We start from the raw sequence: 16,935 nt of genomic DNA, 5'->3' as shown, positions 1-16,935 counted from the left end.
TAAATAGGTCTAGAAAGGCTTTAATGTGTGAATCTGGAGTTCAAGAATCAGGTAAGGCCTGGAGATAAGATTTGAGAGTGTTAAGCACATAAGCTGGAGTCAATCCTGTAATATATGATATAATCATCCATATGGATGAATAAAGAGAATTGCAGTGGGGGCATCAACCCTTAGGGAGACTGGCAGAAAAGAAAGAGCTCAAAAAGACAAAAAGGAAAAGAAAGAAAAAGAAAGGAAGGAAGGGAGGAAGGAAGGGAGGAAGGAAGGAAGGAAGGAAGGAAGGAAGGAAGGAAAGAAGAAAAGGACTGATGGCAAAAGAGGAACAGAACCAGGGAAATCAAGAGCAGAGAATAGTGAGAAGAATGAGTGGTCACAATGTCAAATGCAGCAAGCATATCCAGAAAGATATGTGCAAGCCAACAGTGGCAATCAGTGCAAAATAACCAAAATACATCTTATGAGACTTTAAGCTGCAAAAAGTGAACTTGGCACCCAAGTTTAAGAATAAGAACTGAAATCAGTTTTTTTCTACTTGAGAAGGCTGTGGCAATTGTATTGCCATGAGAATAGCCCTATAAAGCATAGCGATGCTCTCTCTTCTGAATGGTGTCCTGGTTTTATAGCACTGCAATGTGTCTTTCACGTTTTAAAAACATTGACATGTTGAAGTTTATCTTGGTCCATGCAATAGTATTAAGCCCGTAAAAAAAAAAAGTTGGATGTGCCAAATTCACCAAAATGACACTTGGTTTATGTGCCATTTTTCTTTACAATGTTTTCTTAAACCTGTCATTATTCTGTTAGCTACCCATTTAATGATAAAGATACTAATCTAGCCGGCAATCTTTATAGGCAAATTTTATGCATGTTATACAAATCTTATTGCCTCAGGACAAAACTAACAGCCTTCTATGAAATTGGACATCAATTCTTTTTTTTGTAGCAGATTTTAAGTTTTCTTTTCTTTTTTTTTTTTTAAGGTTTTATTTGTCAGAGAGAGAGAGCACAAGCAGGGGGAGTGGCAGGCAGGGGGAGAAGAAGACTCCCGGTAGAGCAGGGAGCCCAACGTGGGGCTCGATCCCAGGACCCTGGGATCATGCCCTGAGCTGAAGGCAGCCGCTTAACGACTGAGCCACCCAAGCAACCCGTAGATTATAAGTTTATAAAGCACATGTTAAAAACGGAAAGAAACATCCTCGGTAGAAAAGCAGAAACCTGCTATAAGTGTTTATATATAAAACAGACACAATTTGCTAATTAACAAGTGTCCTCAGTTTCCTCCTGTCCCTGGCACTGTCCCTGGAAGCTAGGGTCCGAAGCCCAGTGAATGCATATGAAGCCTGCCATGCATTCAGCTGACACTTATTGGCCGTGGTCCGTGGTGTCTGCCCTCATGCAGCTGATGTTTTTTTTATAAGGGTTCCTGTGGCAGGGTAGGGCCAGGATCTTGGGAGGTAAGGTTGCCTCTGCTTCTATATGATTTATTTTCTTAGCATTACTCCACGGTAGTTGCCTTTACAAAGGTATTCCTGTAGGTGACCCATTTGATAAGGATATATTTGATCTCTGTTTAAGGAAGCAAAACATTTCTCAGAATCTAGCTAAAGAGAATGAAAACATGTCATCCCTGAAAAGGTACAGTACAGTACAGGGAATATGGTCATTGGTATTGTAATAGTCGTGTATGGTGACCGATGGTAGCTATGCTGGTGATGAATGTAACAACATATAGAGTTGTCAGATCACTGTGTTGTGAAACTAATGTAACATCGTGTGTCAATTATACTTCAACTAAAAAAATTATCTAAAAAACCCCAAACGAACCAAACCAAACAAAACCCCTTTCATCCCAATTCTAACTAGAAGAAAGAGAGTTTTCCTTCGACTTACTTGAGTACATCTTTAGATTGCTGGATACTGTGTCACCAGTTGGCCAAAAGAAAACATGCTTTCGTTGCAAGATGATAGACGTAACAGGTCTGATTAAAGAAAGCACTATTGGTACTTAACGAATGCCCGGACTGTGGCCAATTACATACAAAATCGTAACCTTGGAAAAAGACCATGCACTTTCCTCCCTGTTTTCCCAAAACGTCAATTTTGTATGACACTTGTTTTTATTCCTGACTGAAATGACAACTATATTACTACCTGAGACACACTACACATTAGAGTTTGATAAAAGTCTAATACTTCAAAACTGAATTAGAGGAATTATTGCTTCACATCAGCATTTCAAAAGATCATAATCACATGGTTAGCTATGCCTAGAGCACTGTGGATGTTTTCTCAAGGAGGAGATGAAATAGTTCCAAAGGAACCTTTAGCATCACGAATGGCAAAATCTCCGACTATCTTTAGTCTAAAGATAGATTAAAGTGGAAATAGTACCCGTAGTAGTCCCTCAAGGGCACCTGCTAAATGAGCACCTGCTGGGGACCCAAAAGGGGAGGAAGTCACACTTTAGAATTTTACAGAACACCTTTTTGGAACTATCATTAATTCCGGCCATGGAGATTGGGATATCCTAGGGCACTGACTCAGTAGAGTCAATCTTGGGCTACAGGGAATGTCACCAGGCTGCCTCAGGAGAGTGGGGATAGATTAGTATGGTCACATCTGTAGCAAAACTGTTTTAGCTAAAGTTCACTCTGTGTGGAGCCTGGAAAAGAGAAAGCAGCCAGAAGAAGAAAGAATGGGCTGCCCATTTTCAGCCACATTAAAGGAATTATTATTCTGACCACAGACCTTGAGGGTCCAGGACCCCTGGCCATATTTGCCCAGGGGTAGAGGTGGTTCTGTGGCTTGATGGTGTTGCTAAGATCCCACACTTACCAAACAGTTTCCTGCTTATAAGGTCGCTGACCGTGTAGAGTCTCCTTTAAGAAGAACGTATGTTAACGAGTGGGTATTGGGGTTTTTCAAGCTTAGCAAAGTGTTCAGTTTTCAATAAATGTTATAGGATCTGAATGCAAGTTTCCTGGATTCAGCAATTATTAACAGTGACTTGCTCAGAAAAATGTGTAGTGATTAAGATTGTTTATACTGAACTAAAAATCTTCCACCGTTACTTTTGCACATGATTTTTTTTTCCCCACTCAAAAACCTTCATGAGTTTGAGAATAGTCAAATAAGAGATCAAGTCAGATTTGATAGAAGGCAGGAGAAAGACCTTTATGACTTTGTGGCCCTGTCCTAAGCGCAGAGTAGGCCACGGTAAATGTTTCTTGAATGAATTAATTACTTAAGTATCTACTAAAATCATTTCAAATAATACTGCAAGTTAACAACTGTATCATATACTGGACTTTGTGTTGATTTTCTTCCCTTTTTGTTCTATTTTTTTCCTTTTCTTTTTATATTTGGCGTTGGAGAGTTTCACCATTTCTCTGTTCTAAACATGGGAAGATTTAAAACCACTACAGTTTTAAAGTAAAAAGTAAGTGGGGATATGTCAGCGCTCAAAGAGAAAATATTTCTTCAAGAAATAGATACTAAGACTTCTATTTATTTTTGCACATTCCTGTTAGAGGCTGTTAGGGTCTAACACGATGCCTGGAGGCCAGCAAAGAGGAAGCCAGGTCCAGCTACTGGCAGAGTCAGAGGCCGGTCCTGGCAGTGCTCCAAAACAAAGCCACAGGAAGTCAGATCAACCCAGACAGGCCCAAGAAGGCTGACAAGGCAGGCTGGAACTCCCTGACCAAACAAGGAAGACAAGGCCCGAAACCCCTCTCTCAGAAGTCCCTGCCCCAAGTAATGAATATTCTACCCTCCTAGTTAACAATATTCAATAAAAGATAGAAACCCAAGCCTTGGGGTGTGTATCTCTCTCTGCCTCTCTGTCTCTCTGTCTCTGTCTCTCTCCCTTGCCTGCTCTCACATCTCGAGAGTGTAATTTTGCCTTAATAAACTTTCCTGCTTGTGTTGCTCATCGCTTGTATTGTGTCTGTCCTTGAATTCTTTCTTGTGATAAGACCAAGTGCCTTCCGCAACATCTTTGGGACTCGCTGGGTCTGGGCCTCAGGGCCCGGGGTCTCCCCAGTTCACCTAGCAACATTCCTTAGTACAGTTACCCACTACAGGTTAGTCCCATTTAGTTCATCTTACTTTGTTGTTCACATAATGACCCTGTTGTTCATATAATGCCATGGCACTAACAAAATTCATCTCAGGCATTTCTGGCTTTTGCTACTGGAATTTGATTAGTCAGTCTATTGTAACAGTGGCCACCATGACTTAAAGATGCAAGTTTATTACTTGAAATATAAACAACACAGTCAAAGAGAGAGAAAAATGTAGCCAAAATGGATTACCAGGAGATGCAGAGAATTAATGAAGAAAGCACTGATCATCTGTGGTTCCATCATCACATCTTTCTCTCACTGATCCTCCTGCCTCTCTCTTGTAAGGACCTTTGTGATTATATTGGGCCTACTTCGATAATCCAGGCTAATCTATCCATCTCAGGATCCCCAATTTAATCCCATCTACAGTCTTTCCCAAGTAAGGTAACATACTAATGAATTTTAGGGATTAGGACATGGATTTATTTGGGGGCCATTAATCCACTTACCACACTGACCAATGGACTTGAATATCCAACCCCTTGACAGCCATTCATTTCTTACTATACATACAAACACTGACATTTGGGTTAGGAAGTTCTGTCCAAGTTCTTCTGTGAGGTGGTTCCAAGAGTAAACTCACTTTTGAGCACACTAACAAAGTTGTAGTCCATGTCGAGCCCTGTGAATTTGCTTGTTTAGCTCTGATGTCTGTTGAATCATTTATGACCATCTCTGGTGTTTGTAATTTTAGGGCATACTCTGGTTTTTTGATAAACTCTTAGAAAGAGTTAGGTAAAGACATTACAGGAAACATACTTCTTATTGGGAAAAAAGAGAATCATTAAAGGTCAGACAATCTTATTCTTTAACCAACTGAGCCACCCAGGCGCCCCAGACAATCTTATTCTTTACTTTTGCTTTAGTTTTTCAGGATGAGTCTTAAGAAACATGTCCTCCTAAATATGTGGGTGAGATTGTAATGTACTTCCTTATCAAAATATAACTCATTATATTCTTAGAAAATGTTAAAGCATGGAAAACTATATAGCTTTATTTTGGGGGTCTCCTAGCACCCAAGTAGGGAAAAATAGCATGAGTCAAACAATAGAAATTTATTTATCTGGGGGAAACCTTGGAGAAATAGAAGACAAAATGGATAACCCGAATCACATAACCATTCGAGTTCAGTGATTAGCTCTGTTCTTTATCTGACTTTTTAGGAGTAAAATTTTAACAACAATTTTTAAGTTCATGACAAAATTTTATTTAAAAAATACTCAAATCTTCTACAGGATACTTCATTTTATGAGTATGAGTAATAATTAACTAAAGCCTTCATCTTAAAATGACTTCAAGAACCATCAAATTCTAGAGATAGAAGTGTCCCTAGAGACCACCCATTTAAACCTCCTTATTTTATGAATTGGGAAAATGAGCCCCAGAGAACTCAACCTGCCCAAGGTCACCTGGAGCAGTAGTGGTGCCCAGGTTCAAGATCCAAGTCTCCAGGCTCCCAGTGCAAGCTTTCCTCACTCTGGCATTCCCCTTCCTGATTCTCCTTCTCCCCCTACCTAACCGCCCCCGTCTTTTTTCTTGTGTACTTGGAGCTATAACTAGGTCCAGCAAAAAAACCTCAGATTGTACTGATATCATTCTTTCTGGCGATAGAGAAAGGTATCATAGTGAAAGGAAAAGGAAATTGAAGCTTTATTTTTATAGGTTTCAATCTTTTCATGTGAAGTCCTCCTCACCAGAGAAAACTGAGAATTGGTTATGAAAGGAAAGAGCTACTAAGAAAAAAAGTATGTAGAATAATCTAAGAAGTCCCTCCCTTTCTCTTCTTGTTTTGTGCTGAACTTCTCAGTCTCTGGAACTCAGTCCAGCAAACTTTCCCTACCTCTCAGTAAGAGTTAGATGCTCTAGCCATAATCCTAATCATAACCCCGATATTAAAAATAATCTAATCTGTCATTTGAGCTCCAAAAACCACATAACACCATATTATCATTCTTTCCTTTCAGACAGTTCCTATTTTTTACTGACTCTTCATATTTATCAAATAGACTTTGAGGTATTAGATTTTTCTGGAGTCTCAAACAATTAAAGTTACTCAGATTTTCCTTCTCTTCTATTGGGAAGACAACAGATAACTTATATGTAAGACTATAAATAACATTTCTCTTTCCAGAAAAATTGGATAATCAATATTGATATTCTTAGTAGACACTTCCTAATAACTCTTTGGCTTAGCAGAGAAGATAATACAAATTCTAAATTTCCATACAATGAAAAATCATACACATATTTGAAGAAAACAATAATTCTCTTAATTCTAATGGGGAAATTTTTGAAAAGTATACAATGAAGGAAGCCTAGACCTCAGGGTCTGTACTTACTCTTAGCCCTTGATATGTGTGAAAATAGGTTTTGGAATGGAACTTAGTCCATGATGATTTTTTTTTTCTTTTTAATGGAACAAAACTGGTCTATTGTACAACTCTGAGATTTTGTCCACAGGGTGCAACATCAACAAATAAACCCACTTTTAATTTCACTCATATCTTCTTTTGTTCTATGGTTGTTAGAAAAACATCATGTCACCCAGAACGTGGAGCACATCTGCCATACCAGCTAGAGTGTGTGCACTCTCCAGCCCCGACTCTGTATTTATCCCTTGGCACCGCTCTCGGTTTCATGGAAGCTCTGGGCCTAGTCATAAAGCAGTCACCCTAATTTTGGGTCTGTGGTAGCAGCCAGTCTAATCCTGCCTAGATCTGAACATGGCAACTCACAGCCACTCAAATCCTGATGGAGGCATGTTTGAGAGATGAAGCAGTCTGAGACTAGTAATAAACTAGTCTGATCTTGCCCCTGGCTTGACCCACATTTTCTCTTTTTGAAAGTGCGTCTTGTAGAAAGGGCAGTAGAGACCGAGGAAAATCATACTGAGCTTGATACTTAACTTTGGTCCTCTTCTTGGCTTCTTTTTAAGTCTTAGGTCACTTCTTTAGGCAATTTTTTTTTTTAAGTAAAGTCATACACAAATATTTTATCTCCCTGAATTGCTATTTTGTTTTTGGTGTTGGTGATATTTATGTATTTGACAAGCCATGCACAGCTTTGGAGAAAGGGAAACACCAGTTATTCCTTTAATGGATACTTAAAGGGAGATTTGTCTCTCAACTGTTGAGGGACAGTGTAAGAAGAAGACAGTTATTGCCAAGAGTTGAAAGCAGGAAATGGACTTACCATCACCACGATCAGCCAGGATAACCACCCTGGTGGTGGGGAACTGGGCTCCCAGTCGCCCTCCCACTGGCAGGCTCAGGGAAACACTAAAGGATTCCTCCTCTTCATAGAGGGAGTCATCGATGATCAAGACCCGGCAGCTCTTCTCAGCCTCATCCTTGTCAAAGTGGAGGATGCTGGTGTGGTCTTCTGGACGTGAGATGTAGTCAGAGAAAGATAATGCTGTTGAAGGAATGGAGCCTGTGGCAAAACCTATAGGAATATGAGATGGAACAGAGAAGGTGAGAAGAAACCTATGCTCCCACCACTGGTTCTTCAAACTGTTTTGAGGCAATAGCATTGAGCACAAGGCTGTATGAATTATAAATCACACTTATCTCTGACAGTCACAGATATTAATATTGTAATTAGAAGGCTTTCAGAACAGACCCTGTTTTTTTTTTTTCTAAAGGTTTTTTTTTTATTTTGACAGAGAGAGAGAGTACAAGGAGGGGGAGCGGCAAGCAGAGGGAGAGGGAGAAGCAGACTCCCCGCTGAGCAGGGAGCCCGATGCGGGGCTCGATCCCAGGACCCTGGGATCATGACCTGAGCCAAAGGCAGATGCTTAACCATCTGAGCCACCCAGGCGCCCCTGGACCCTGTTTTTTTTTGACACGATCCACAGTTCAAGTGGTCTCTAAACAGAGTATATATTGAATAAGGTCTGTTTGGATTAGGGGCTAAATAAACTGAAGGATCGTAAGACACTAGGCCTGGTTTCATTCAATTTGTTCATGTTACAGATGGGAAAACTGAAGTGCAGAGAGATGCGGACCAGAGAACGGGGCCGAGGTCGTGGTGCAGGTGTTTTCCTGCCCCGCCCTACCCTTCCCACCGCGGCAGAGCTGCAAGCCGCAGCGAGCAATCCGACTCCCACGCCCAGACTGGAGGTCTTGGCGTGGCACTGAAATGCAGCCACAAAAGTACCTGTTACTTTACAAGAAGTACAGGATTGATGGGAAGATTTCAGTTTGGATGTAGTATGTTTTAAATTTTATTATAATAATTTACGTACATTAACATTCACAAATTCACACGCACTATTTGATGAGTTTTGACAAATGTATACGGTCGTGTAACCTACACCACAGACATAACAGAACATTTTTATCCACCCCAAGAAGTTGACTATACCCCTTGCAACACCTCTCCTTCCCTGTCTCCCGACCCTGGAAACCACTAATCTGTCTTGTCACTACCGATTTACTTGCCTTTGTGAGAATTTCATATACATGAAATATACAGTTCTTGCTCTTCTAGGTCTGATTTCTCTCATTTAGCACAATGCTTTCGAGATGCATAAGGGTTTTTTTTTTCCCTTTGTATTGCTGAATAGTATTCTCCATTGTATGGCTATACTAAAATTTGTTTTTCCATTTACCAGTTGATAATTCAGGTTTTTTTCAGTTTTTAGCTATTCTGAATAATGCTGCCATGAATATTCTAGTACAGGTCTTTGAGTGGATATATAATTTATTTCTCTTGAGTAAATACTTAGGAATGGGATTCCTGGGAATTAGTGCGATGTTTTTATTATGGTAAAAAAAACATAACCTAAAATTTACCATTTTGACCATTTTTAAGTGTACATATCAGTAGTGTCATCTGTTCACATTACTGTGAAATAGATATCCAGAATTTTTTTCATCTTGCAAAATGGAAACTCTATGCTCATTAAATAATAACTCTCCATTTCCTCCCCTCCACCCTGCCCCCAGTCTCTGGCAACCACCATGAATTCATCAACTCTAGGTACTTTATGTAAGTGGAATTATATAGTATTTGTCTTTTTTTGTGACTGGCTTGTTTCATTGAGCACAGTGTCCTCAAGATTCATCCATGTTGTAACATGTAAGGGGATTTTCTTCTTTTTTAGGCTGAGTAATAGTCCATTGTATGCTTATCTATCCATTTGTCCACGAATACTTGGGTTGCTTCACCTTGGCTATTGTGAATAATGTTGCTACGAATAAGGGTGTGCAAATATCTCTTTAATTTTGCTTTTAACTTCTTTGGATATATACCCAGAAGTGGGGTTGCTGGACCATATAGCGGTTCTATTTTTAATTTTTTTAAAGATTTTTTAAAATTTATTTGACAGAGAGAGACACAGCGAGAGAGGGAACACAAACAGGGGGAGTGGGAGAGGGAGAAGCAGGCTTCCCACTGAGCAGGGAGCCCGATGTGGGACTCGATCCCAGGACCCTGGGATCATGACCTGAGCCGGAGGCAGACGTCCAATGACTGAGCCACCCAGGCACCCCTATTTTTAATTTTTTGAGCAACCTCTGTGCTGTCTTCCATAGCAGCTGTGCCATCTTATAATCCCCATCAATAGTTCAAGTCAGTGCATTTTTTTGCAGTATTAAAAAAATGACAACACAGATTGAGAGCTAAAAGAGTAAAAATTCGTCCCAGTAATTTAAATGTTTTAGGCAGACCAGATTTAGGTAGAATAAAGACTGTGTAAAATAACTCAATACGTTAAATAAGCAATTTTTTTTAAGATTTTTTTTTATTTATTTGCGAGAGAGAGAACGAGAGACAGAAAGCATGAGAGGGAGTGAGAGGGAGGAGGGTCAGAGGGAGAAGCAGACTCCCTGCCGAGCAGGGAGCCCAATGTGGGACTCGATCCTGGGACTCCAGGATCATGACCTGAGCCGAAGGCAGTTGCTTAACCAACTGAGCCACCCAGGCACCCAATAAGCAATATTTGAAAAGCCTAAATATTTCCCACCACACTTCTCCTTAATGAGAAGCAGTGGGGATATGACAGTGAACTTCTGAACTGACACTCTAGTCTTGCAAGGGTCTCTCTTGCTTGCAGCTGTGGTATATGCATATAACATGCGGGCTAACACCAATGTCTGCTGTGTTCTTGCTAATGGGAATCAGCATAAATACAAGTTGGTATCTACGGGTGTGTGTTGCATGTATATGTACAGCTTGTTAAAAAATGAAAATGCTTTCCAAATTGACTTCCTAGGTTTTGCTCAAAGGGGCACTAACTCACAAAATATTTCAGGATGATTTTTCAATAGAACAAATTTTAGAATTACCAGGTAGCGACAAGTGGACTGTTTTGTTATTCTGGAAACCTAAAGAAAAGGTTAGAGTTGGAGGGATTGATGAGAATAAAACTTGTTCACAAAAGCAGAGGGCAAGAACTGCTAGACCTGGATAGCTACAGGGGGGATGAGCATTTGCTGGGACAGCTAGCCAAGTTTCAGGGCCAGACTGTGCCTTAAACTTTATTCCTTCATGACGTTCCCTCCCGCTTCAGTCCTGTGAAATCTATGCACCGAAAAGCTCTCTGAGCCAAATCAGGAAGGAGAGGTTGGCCCTTAACATGTCAGAGACAGAGACATCAGCAAAGGCTAGAGAGAGGCATTCCCAGCAAAACAGAGAGATGAGTGGCTCCAATAAAGAAAGCTCACAGGACACGATGACACCCTGTTGGGGAGACTTCTTATGCTTCAGGATATACACAAAAAATGGGAAAAAGGTCAATAACTCTTACAATAATCTGATGAGATAACAAACAACCTTTGGGATGCTTTTTTAAGAGTGCAAAGTTTAAAAGGGGTTATACATGAGAATACACTTTTTTCCCCCCTAGTGATCTGGCTTGCCGAATGTTGATATGACAGCCGATGTGAGAAAACAACCTTATCAGAATCTGCACATTTAGCATCTCAGGATAAATACCAAAAGCAGATACACACTGGACTTGTATAGTGAGTATCTAATGCTATCTTTATTAAATGGCAACTATCTTTATTAAATCTCTTTCGCAATATATTTTGTCTAGTGAATGGTCAAATAATGATTTATCATAGTTCATAAAACAGAAGTGACTGGGATTTTCCCCTTTTCTGTTCTATTTTTTCAGCTGACTGATCCACTTGGTGAAATAGACATTCATTTAATTAGGTAGTTTTCTGGATTCAGTGAAAGATTGAAATACAATTCTTATTGAAAATCATTTGGCTGTGGAACTCTACTAAAACAAAAAGTGAAACAAAAATTTTAGCATTTTTTTAAGCAAGTTTTAAAAAAAAGATTTATTTATTTATTCTTAGAGAGACAGAGAGGGAGAGAGAGAGCGTGTGTGCATGCGGGGGCAGGAGCAGAGGGAGACAGAGAACCTCAAGCAGACTCCCTGCTGAGCGTGGATCCCGACCCTGGGGCTCGGTCCGAGGACCCTGAGATCATGACCTGAGCCAAAATCAAGAGTCTGCCGCTTAACTGACTCAGCTGCCCAGGCTCCCCTAGCAAAAATTTTTAAAACACCTAGTGCTGATAGAAAAGAGTCTAATTTGCATATCATTTAATAAAAAAATTCAGTTTATCTAAATGGCCCATTCTTCCTAGGATTCTGGAACTTTTAGTTTGGAAAACCAATGATGTAATAGTCAAGAACAGAGAATACTGGTATTTATTTTAGTTTAAATAAAAAGCACTGTTTTATTGGTAGCAAGTTAAGAATTCCCAGGATTTAAGAGAGAAAATTCTCTTCTGAAAACATTAAACATAACCTGAGGTATAAGAACAGGTCCTTGGCAACGGTTTGTGCATATCTCCTATGTACTAGTGAAGCATGTCCAAGGAATATGAATGGTGTTCCAGGTTGTTTTCAAAAAGATGCTTTAGCAACTGAGCCTCAAGTCTTATAGGGCCACTAGCCAGTGGTTGTGTTATAGCATTTTTACAAGGAACATTAGAGAAGGCTCTCATATAATATGTCCCTTGTTGTTTGTGGAGGTAGATTATGAGGCAGGATGGACTGTCTTAGTGAGTATCGCTTAGTTTTCCAAAATTAAGTTTAGACCCAAGGATTCATTTAATACTAACCTAAGAACCACCCTCTCCCCTCCACCACCAGCATGAAGGTTTGCTGGTAACGTCTAACAACTGGCTCTCCTACCTCAAAAACTAATGAGGTACTATACAGTGGCTAACTGAATATAAAAACCAAAAAACAACTGGCTCTCCAAATAAACAAAACACCCAAAAGCCCTGATCTGTAGTCTTTGCTGATTATTGTCATGTAAATATTCCCACCAGCCAGTTTCACTATGAATGTGAAGTCAGAACCTAGATTTGGGATGACAACGTACACAACTGACTCTTACCCGCAGTTTCTAGCCGGATCCAGTATGCCACTGCATCCATAATGATGACGGCATAGATTTTCCCGGGTCCAAGCCCATCTCAGACATCACTGGGAGTCTGAGAATCTATGAAGTTATAGTAAAAAAAAAAAAAAAATTGTTTCTTTACAGAGAGTATATATGGCTCCTTTTCTGTGGCTACATAGTACATTTGCTTTATAAAGGCCATAGATGATACTTAAAGTCAGAGAAAGCCCTATCAAGAAACTATACTAAAGGGCAATTGAATCACTATATTATGGTATTTGATAACTTTATGAGGTAGCGAGGGCATTTTATCAATGCGAAAATTGAGGCAGGGAGCGCCCCGGTGACTTACCCGTGAGTCAAAGACACGTCTCCTGATGGGGCAGGTTTTACTTCGCTACATTATCTTTAGTTATTATATTACTTAATTATATATTCTTTTAAACATACAAATTTCCTTTAGTATAGATTTTAAATAGGGCAGCAAGACAGGAAATCACCCATCTTTAAAAGCACAGCATTTGACTCCTGGTTGGAGCAGGTCTTAGTCAGAAGCCCCAGGCACAGTTCATGTCATGCCCAGGAGAGTCTGTGACTCGGACAGGTTGGGGAGCAAGTGGAGAGAAAGGAAGGGTGGGGAATGCTGGGCTGGAGTGGCACGGGAGCTCTGTCTAGAAGAGTCTCTGGGACACTCTCCCCAGTAGTTTGGCTGAAGAGGTACCCTGGGGTGCTCTCCCACTACAAAATATGCAGAAGAAATATTATTCTGGCTTTTCTCTGCTCATAGGAATAACGAAAATCATCAAGGGTCAGAATAAAACAAAAACAATATCCTAAAACTCCTAAACTCCAAATCCCATAAAACTAGAGAAGGGAATTCCGCTTAGAAGCGGCGTGGTCCCGAGAGTAAGTACAGCATCAGCCCTGCAGGGGACGCTGTGCTCCACCAGGGAGCAGAATCTGAAACTGCAATTAAGCCTGGGGATGCAGGGGAGCAGGAGTGTTTCTGGGTCAGCACTGCTCTTAAATCCTGGAAGAAGCAACACAAATCCTCCTTGGAAGAAAGCCTCCTCAAGTAAAGCCCTCAGATCTTTCACAGATTCAGTCAAATAAAAGTGAGAAGATCTAGAACACATAGAAAAGACAGATCACTGCAAAGATGACTTTAGACCATAGGCAGGCTTTTTAACAACAGTGGAAGGTGGAAGATGCTGAAACTTCAAAATGCTGGGAGAAAGTAACTGTCAACCTAGAATTGCAAGACTGAGGTTGAAATAAAAACATATTCCAATAAACAAAAAACTGAAGTTTATCCTCCACAAGTCTCCAGTCAAGGACCTTCTAGATGATCTAAAGGACCCCCCCGAGATGCAAGGTGTAGCTTCTATAACCTATATACACTCTTATAACCAAATAAATAGACACAGAATTTTTTTTTAAGAAAAAAAAAAAGAGAGAGAGAAAGTCTTCTGTTTGGATGTGCTTGGAACCTGCTCGGAATAATCTGCTTTCTACCTCCTCCTTAACATGAGCCGGAGAAACAGCCCAATCAAAGAAGTGGGGCTGGACCATGGCTTGCGGTTCACCACACAATCCTTCGCAAATGGATAAAGTCGATCATTTAAAAACCTCAGCCTATTTGACTTGGGGCTGACCAAAACCACAGGATGATTCAGTACCATTCCTGGACTGTTGGTTTTAGGTTCTGTGGTTTGCTCTTCATCAGCTCTTTTTTCCCTATAAGAGCAGCTTCCTAACAAGGAAGTGACTATTGAGAAGAAAAAGATGAACGACATCTATCTTAAGAATAAAACAGGGCCAAAAACTGACTTGCACACATCCGTTCCCAAGGTATCCTTGAGCTTAAAACGTTTCTCTAGAGAGTCATAGTTCTCCATCATGGAGGGAGTTAATCCCTCCAGCTCTTCTTCTCCCGAACAATTTTTTTTAATACAATGCCCCCATGTCATTGTCTGAGAATACTGGGATGATAGATATTATAGGCATGTAGCAAGGACAGGCAATGCCATGGCAGACTGGAACGTTAATGGTGGGACCTTGACATCCCCATCAAAGCACAACATAAAACTAGTCACTCCTTTCATCTACAGCAGGTGTAATATGCGTTCAGTGTTTGTGAATTACTACTAATGTACAAAGCATGAGTTTGCTTTCTGTTCAACTGTTCATACAGCTTATGCTTATTTTACTCATGAAAATAAGAATTGGTAAAGATTCACTTTAATAGGAATTCCATAAAGGTTTAAATAACCAAATTAAGGGGTGTCTGTGTGGTACAGTCAGTTAAGCGTCAGACTCTTGGTTTTGGCTCAGGTTGTGATCTTGGGGTCATAAGATCGAGCCCCCATTGGGCTCTGCACTCAGTGGGAAGTCTGCTTAAGACTCTCTCTCCCTCTCCCTCTGCCCCTTCCCCCATTCTCTCTCTCTCTAAAAAACAAATAAATAAATCTTTAAATAACCAAATTAAACTCTCACCCTCTGAGATTTTTAAGTATCTGTGGGGATTAGGTGAGGATAAATACCACAATGCCACTCAAATGTGCATACAAAATTTACAAGTTCTTGGTCTCTTGTGATTCCATAGAGGTGTGCAAGAATCAGGGTGTGACCATGAATGCCGTGGCTTTGTGCTCCAGGGAAGGACCCTGGCCCTGTTAATACTTTTTAAACTTTTTTTTTTTTTTTAATTTTTTACTGAAAGCATGAGAACTGTCTTTTGTGTGGGTCAAGACTCAGGCACTGAGTACTATGAATTGTGTGTCTCCAGCTAAGTAGGGAGTTTTCTGGGACTATCAGTCTTGAACCTGGAGACCGTCCGATTGAGGAGTTCTATGGAAAGCTAGATCTGGGTGTAGCTTCTTTCATGTGGGGCAGAGGCATCCCTTTATCCTAACTGACTCATTGCCAAGTCTTCTGAACTTCCTAGTTTGTTCTGCTGATCTTTCTACAATGTAGCTCTTTCCAGAAGCAGAGGGATGGGCAGGCTTTGGTGGTCCTTTATCAATTGCCACTGATCTTCCAGTTTGGGCTATTTACCACCTCTTTTCTCCCATTCACATCTGGTAAACTCTAGAATCCTTATCTTCCACACAGTATGCATGTGGACAGAGAATATGCCACTGGTACCAGAAGAAGCCCAGCTGGAAGCCTACAGCAGAGAATGAGCTTCTCTGCTGAGCTGCAGCCTCTCCCCTGCATGCCCGGTCCTCATTCATTCTAAGACTTAAACTAGAGCCCAGTGTGGACTTGGAAGAGAGAGCGAAACACATCCTGGGAGGCCAGGGATCACTTGGCAAAGAAGACCTCAAGGACTGCCTCACCTTGTAATTTCTTCTCCTTGCTTTTCACTTCCTGCACGGGGTAACACCAGGTTAAAACGTAAGTTACATGTAGCTGGCAGTGTCTGATGCCTTCAAGAGATGAGTCTTAGTTAAAGAACAGACTTTAATGAACAGGGCAGTTCAGCTCTGGACATAAAGCCAAAAACAAACGTGAAGATCTGGAAGATGTGCTACAGAGGCTTGTCCTTGTAGTTGACTTCGAAAATCTCAAAATAAATTACCTGCTTACTGCCAAATTCCTTGTCCTCGGGGCAGAGGAGAATTTATTCTCGTTCCTTTCCTCAACCTTGGCACTATTAATAGATGTGGTAGATGATTCTTAATTGTGGGGGCTGTGCTGTGCGTTGTTGGATGTTTAGCAAGTGTGAGCACAGATTTGGAGAGATTGCATAAATGAACGGAGAGTGGTCAGACCATATATAAAAATAGAAATCTGACCCACCATCTGCAGCAACCCGTTTAGGAAGTGAAACCACTACCTCTGTGACATTTGGCCTCAAATGGTCAGGACTTAATAACTGCCAACTTCTGTAATTTTTGCACTGGCTTCCAATTTAGGACCAACCAGAGAAAGCCAAACATACTTCCCTAATCAACCACGTAGGCCTCCAGCTTCCTTATGCCAACAGCCTCCAATCAGGGTATACCTTCCCTTTTTTCCATTATAAAGTAGTCCACTCCTCTGCCTGCTTTTGAGTCTCTGCCAAGTGCAAGTGATGGTGGCTGACCCCCTAGCTATAGTGAGCTCTGAATAAATTAGCCTGGGACATAAGTAATATATATATTTGGTTTCTGTCCCTGTTTCCTGGCACACAAGCTCCTTAAACCCTTAGAATCTTTGAAGTGATATGTTTTTTTGCATGCTAATGAGATGACTGATGCTGGGGGCTCCTAGATGGCATTGGTGGTAGGACACTAGTTGCCAGGGAAACCAACCAGTGATTAGAGTGTTAGGATTTTCTGCCCCACTCCCTAACCCCCCAGGGAGGGGAGGGGATCTGGGGGATGATTTAATCACCAATGTTCGATGATTTAATCAACCATGCCTATGTAATGAAGCCTCCAGAAAAAAAGCCT

General features: G+C 40.8%; 1 protein-coding gene across 1 annotated transcript in view; it reads right to left on the bottom strand.

Annotated features, from left to right (window-relative positions):
• The window catches only part of FREM3 (FRAS1 related extracellular matrix 3), a 76,852-nt gene that overhangs the window by 8,183 nt on the left and 51,734 nt on the right, over nt 1-16,935 (bottom strand). The window contains exon 6 of the mRNA XM_006734927.2: nt 7,317-7,568. Within this exon, the coding sequence (XP_006734990.2) occupies nt 7,317-7,568 (252 nt within the window). The remainder of the gene's footprint in view (nt 1-7,316; nt 7,569-16,935) is intronic.

The sequence above is a fragment of the Leptonychotes weddellii genome, chromosome 2 (assembly GCF_054177405.1).
Source record: "Leptonychotes weddellii isolate Sample4059 chromosome 2, ASM5417740v2, whole genome shotgun sequence".
Taxonomy (NCBI): Eukaryota; Metazoa; Chordata; class Mammalia; order Carnivora; family Phocidae; genus Leptonychotes; species Leptonychotes weddellii.
The sequence above is the reverse complement of the archived record's forward strand: the minus strand, read 5'-3'. Positions and strand labels throughout refer to the sequence as shown.